This window comes from Diabrotica undecimpunctata, chromosome 8 (assembly GCF_040954645.1).
Source record: "Diabrotica undecimpunctata isolate CICGRU chromosome 8, icDiaUnde3, whole genome shotgun sequence".
In the NCBI taxonomy this organism is placed as follows: Eukaryota; Metazoa; Arthropoda; class Insecta; order Coleoptera; family Chrysomelidae; genus Diabrotica; species Diabrotica undecimpunctata.
Window position 1 is genome coordinate 26783191 of NC_092810.1, and position 6000 is coordinate 26789190.

General features: G+C 35.1%; 1 protein-coding gene across 2 annotated transcripts in view; it reads left to right on the top strand.

Annotated features, from left to right (window-relative positions):
* Nucleotides 1-5788, top strand: part of Best1 (bestrophin 1) — a 91725-nt gene extending 85937 nt beyond the window's left edge. Inside the window, exon 11 of one of the 2 annotated variants that reach the window (XM_072539912.1) lies at nucleotides 3577-5788. In XM_072539912.1, the coding sequence (XP_072396013.1) occupies nucleotides 3577-3724 (148 nt within the window). In that variant the 3' untranslated portion in view covers nucleotides 3725-5788. The remainder of the gene's footprint in view (nucleotides 1-3576) is intronic. The other variant, XM_072539913.1, reaches the window with a different exon arrangement.
* Nucleotides 5789-6000: the final 212 nt, after the last annotated feature.

The following is a 6000-nucleotide window of genomic DNA, read 5'->3' on the forward strand; positions in this document are numbered from 1 at the left end:
TAGCCGAAGACTTTCGTATCTGTGACCATTTTGTCGTGATCAGTACAGTGCAGCCAAGTTAGAAAGAAAAAAGTTAACTTAGGAAAGGATCACTACTGGAGCATTGCAACCATTTTGTTGCAAAAATGTCAGAAGACCCTGATTTCCAGAGCAAGAACTAACTAACACATCCCCACGAAGGAAGCTGCAGCTATCGGGGAAAGCCACTCCAAAATATTTAGAAAAATTATAATAAAAAGAAGTGTATATATATATATATATATATATATATATATATATATAATAGGACAGTTGTAAATAACACAGACACACCTAAAGCATGCTCAATCGACACATATGTTGTCATACGGTTAGATTTGTGCGGCATCTACCGCGCAGCTCAATCCAGATGTGTAATACAATCGTATCCAAAGCAGACATGACGCAGGGCGAAAAGTATTGCGTAAGCGATGCCGCAGAGACCAGACGAAATCTTGAGAACAAAATGGACTCGGAGATAAAAAGAGATGGTCCAAAAGAGGACAAAGAAATTAGTGATTCTTCCGAGTCTACAACCAGGGAACGAATAAAGAGATTACCCTGGTCGCAGACTGTGTCTGTGTCTCGAATACATCTTAATGACTCCAATTAGTCATAGGGTGAACTGAACTGAACATACTGAAGGGTGAACCTTCAGTAAGGCAGGTTTGGCAGAACTTCCTATTACTATGAAATGTAGCTTTGTCAAAAGAACTGTTTAACTCAAATAAAAATTCTAGCACTTGTTAGCGGAAAGCTATATATTATTATACAGTGCTAGCCCCGCCCTTTTGAACCGTTATTGTTATAATAGTGAAATTTGGAGGGAGCTAATAAACAGACGTAGGCTTCTCAACTAGTCATAACAGGTGACATAATAGTGACAGATGACGTTACAGCGCCACTGTGACAGATAATTTGAAATGGGACCTTATGGCAAGTGATACCTCGTTTGAAAGGTATTGAAAATACCTATAATTTTGTTTGAGTTTAAGCTCATTTTGATGAATAAATTAAATAAATAATAAAATTGTATCTTCTCATTTAATTAATAAATATTTAACAAGAATAGTAAGTGTTCAAAATGTGCTCCATCTACTTCCTGACAATAATGCATTCTATTTCTAAACTCTTGCCGTACTCGTTCAAATGTGTCGGGGAAAATTGCCCTACATTCTTCAACAATTCGTTGTTTCAAAATGTCAATATTGTCGGGTGTTGTAGCGTAAACTTTAGATTACAAGTATCCCCACAGAAAAAAAATCTAATGGTGTGAGGTCCGGCGACTGAGCTGGCAATTCTATCGTACCTTGTCGTTCAATTTATCTGAAACGATATTCCTCATCTAGGTAACGTCTTACTTCACCATAATGGTGTGCAGGAGCACCATCTTGTTAAAACGTTATTTCCAAGTTGCCGAATTCATCTGGATTATCCTCCAGAATTTCAAGTATTAACGGTTTAATTGCATTTTGTAACATCTCCAGATACACTTCACAGGATAACTTATTATTGAGAAAAACAGGCTCAACTATGTGGTTTCCCAAAATACCTGCCCAAACTTTTTTTTTGGAAATTGAATATGTGTTTCACGAAAGACGTAAGGATTTGTGTCACTACAATACCTCACATTGTGTGTGTTAACATTTCCATTGAGAGAAAAAGTACTTTCATCACTAAAACAAATTGTTTTTATGTAATCGGGCTGTTGGTTAATTTTATTGGACATATTTTCACAGAATACTAGTCTTCGGTCGGGGTCATCATCTGAAAGTTGGTGCACAATTTTTAATTTGTATGGATGAAATTTGTTTTCAGCCAACACCCGGTGTACTGTCTTTTGACTGATTCCATAAATAGATGCAACTTGGGCTGAAGAAGAAGTAGGGTTAACTAAGTACTATTTTTGAAATTACGTCAATTTTTTTTGTTATCACTAATTGTTGGTCGACCAGATCGTTTGACATCTTGAATACTACCTGTTTGTTTAAACTTCCGAAGAAGCTTCCTCAAATAAGTTCTCGATGTAGGGCGATCGGGGTACCTCTCTTAAAAAGACGTTCCGCTGCATGGAAATTATTTCCACATTCACCAATTATGAACACAGCTGCTACAGTACGTACCATTCTGCCTTTGTAAAAATTTAAAAGTCTCTTTAAACAATAATTAAACTAAATATTAACTAAAAACAACTTGACTAAACTTAAATTGACTAAACTAAGCAGAAACTAAATATTGAGCTATAAACGAGTTTGCAAACTAAAAACAACTAGAGAATTGACAAACGTCAACTTTTTTGACAAATAACCAAAGGCGGACTTTAGAATTTTTATCAATTAGATGCCAAACTAGAAGTTTAGTATTTATTTAATTTATTCGTCAAAATGAGCTTAAACTCAAATAAAATTAGTATGGTTAAATATGTATTGTATACCTTTCAAACGAGGTATCGCTTGCCATATGGTTCTATTTAAAATTATCTGTCACAGTGGCGCTGTAACGTCATCTGTCACTATTACGTCACTTGTTATGACTAGTTAAGAAGCCTACATCTGTTTATTACCTTCCTCCAAATTTCATTGTTATAAGTATAACCGTTCAAAAGATACGAGGGGGGAACGGACTTTTGACTAGCACTGTATAGCAGATCTGACGAAGTCCCGAACAATTATATGTTAATGGAAAATGTACAATAAGTCAATTGGTTGCATTAGGAGGGATCTAGAACGTACTGCTTTCAGAGAAGAAAAAAATCAAACTTTACTAAGTAATAGTAAAACCTCTGGTATTCTATGGGGTAGAAACATAGACTTTAAAAATTAAGAGGGCAGATGGCTACGTAGGTGGTAGAGAAAGAAAAGTGCACGAAGTCGTTCATGAGCAAGCGATGTCTCATATAGTCAAAGCAACCAAGCTAAGATAGGTCAAAAAAATACAAGGGCGATGGGGTAAGAAACTGCACCGGGGAACTACCGGAGGCCGAACATGTAGGACGACTTTGTCCTCGCTGATTCAGACGCTTAGTCAGGTCCTGATCCACCATAGACTGTAGCGTCTTTGAGTAAGCCCAAAAGTATGCTTAGTAAACATGGGAAATCAAAAAACAATGTTCCTGTACATAGCAAATAGTTTTCATTTGACGTGTCTGGATTGTATGCTGAATTTGTTTGTACTAAAGAGACAAGAATTTGATCTATTAACGACATATAAACAACAGAATCACTATTGCAGTTCCAAGAATATACCCTGATAAACATAATAGCGTGTCGTGCGTGATCACCATTTTATTGTCATTAAGACTAGATTTTGAAACATCTGAATATGTCTCTCCTTATGAGACACCACGGTTTTTTTTTGTTGTGATAACATTAATATCATTCAATGTGCAGAGTTTATGGGAAAGCAATAATAGGGGTTTTTGTGAAACGCTTCTTCAATTATTTAATTTGGCTACAAATGGACTTTCCATTGAAATTGTTTATTGTTGGGCATATTTCTGTGGGATTCTTACATTGCTTTTATAATACGTGAAAATAACACAAAAATTTATTTTTTTAGGATAAAACAAAGTTTGTCCAAGTCACTAGGCAGCAAACCAGAAGAGCTAGAGATAATGCTTTGCCGACAGATATCAGAAGTTCCTTCTACAGTTCCATCCACGCCTACACCAAAAACACCAGCTTCGACTACCTCCACCATTTTTTGATACCCTTTATCGCAATTTTTTATATGTCTTACACACATTTTAAATCAGCCTGATCGATATTATAAGACAAATATGTTGTCTAACGTAATCTTAAGGAGCTATTGTAATATTTGAGCTATTTGTAGATAAGGGTAAGTTTTGAAAATTTAGAACTGTTCCAAGCTTGTTCGTTCTTCTAAAGGCAGTGACAGTGAGTTAAGAAACAATCTCTTTATGATTTATACTTCGACTTACCGATCTGCGGTCAACAATTTTCACAATAAACAACTGAGTTTCTTCTTGTTCTTGTCTATATATTGAGTCAAAATTACTAGCTGTAGCTTTCACGAATGTTTTTTCAAGGTTATGTTCACATATCGTGCTCCAACATTCTTTTCTTCGAATGTATTCTACCAGCTTTGGTTGTCATATCACTATATTGTTCTTCGTCTCTTTTTTGCTTATTTTCGGTTTTCAGATCCATCTCTTTGCTCCATCTTTCGTCGTCTCTTCTAATTAAGGGTCTTGGCGGGGACAACCATTTTCACTCGAAGAAAAAACCATAATGCCGGAAATTCTCGCCCAAAGTGAGCGACTACAAAGTTAAGTTTACCAGGTTAGGAGCGGCTGCAATAATACTCGCCAACTCACATGGTCTCGTGGTGATTTAAAGCCAATTCCCACAAAAATGATTTTTTCAATTAACGTAACTGGATCCCAACCTAGTACGACAAGGAGTCTAGATTTTTAAATGCCATTTAAAACGTTTATTTTACGATCTTATAGTTCGTTTATATTCTTCTTAAATTGATTAGATAAAGTGCTAACATCTCGGAGTCTTGCTGTAAATGATGTTTACTAATGCGCATGCGACGATCAGACGGAAAATGACATGATTGCTAGTGCGCATGAGACAGTTAGATATAAAATGACGTATTCTAAGTTATATTTTTCAAGTTTTTGGAATGCTGTTGCTCTTATTTTAGAAGCATAGATATCGTTGCTATTATTTTTTGTCGAAATACTTTTTATCAAGAACAATTACGTCACAAAATTTATCGAATTATGTAGTAGCAGGTGTTATAGTTGGTACTACTACAGGTCGGTGTTTCTCGAAGTAAGAAAGCATATTCATCGACATAATATGCTTTATTTTATGTATATACGCAATATTAGGAAATATAAAGAAATAATAATTTAGTTTCACTTTTTCTAAGCTAAGTACTTTATACTTAATATATGAGCACGTAATAATAACTCAAGCTCTTATTGTACAGTTTTCAATCTATAGGTATTATTTTTTAATTATTAATTTAGACATTTTAAAATATAAAGTTAAATAGTAAGTAATAAATTGTCGCTGTTACGGTGAGATTATATGCTGAATTGATAAGAAGTAAATGGTATCTGTTTTAAATTGAACATTTTTCATAGGAGTCTATTTTTTTGCTGGAATCACTTCAGGATGTATCTTGTATCAATAATCGCGATATGTGTCAGTCGCAAAACCTTGGGCTTAATTTTTTATTTAACAAAATCTAAAAAATTGAAAATTTTGGCTTTTTGCGCCCATATTTTTGCCTATTACTCGAGAATTGCTCTACAAAAAAAATTATAGAAGTTTTTTTTTCAATTTTACATAATATTTGACTAGCTAGACATAATGTTTATTGTTTCAAAAATAGCGATCATCCTCATCATCATCAGTGGCATTACAGCTCGTTATGAGCCAAAGCCTTCTTTAGAACAATCTTCCATTCGCCCCTGTCTCTGGCAACTCTTCTCCATGCTTTAACTCCGATAGATTTTAGATCATCCTCTATGTTATCTTGATACCTAAGTTTTGGTCTTCCTCTGGCTCGTCTTCCCACTGGTCCTCTTCGGTCGAAAATTTTTCTGATCGTTGCATCTTCATCTCGCCTAATTACATGTCCTACCCATCGAAGGCGTGCTAATTTAATATATTTTACAACGTCAGGTTCCCCAAAACTTCTATATAACTCAAAGTTGTAGCGCCTACGCCACAAACCCTGTTCTTGGATTCCTCCATATATTTTTCTTAGAATTTTTCTCTCGAAACGTTTAAGCAATTCTTGGTCGTTCTGTGTAAGTAACCACGTTTCAGACCCGTATTTTAACACTGGACTTATTAGTCTTTTATAATATATGGTAACTTTAATTTTTCTGGGTAGTTTTGGGGCCATATGTTTCCTCAAGCCATAATAGCACTTATTGGCAAGCACTATTCTTCTTTTAATTTCTTCGCTGACATTGTTGTCTTTGGTCAGCAGCGAGCC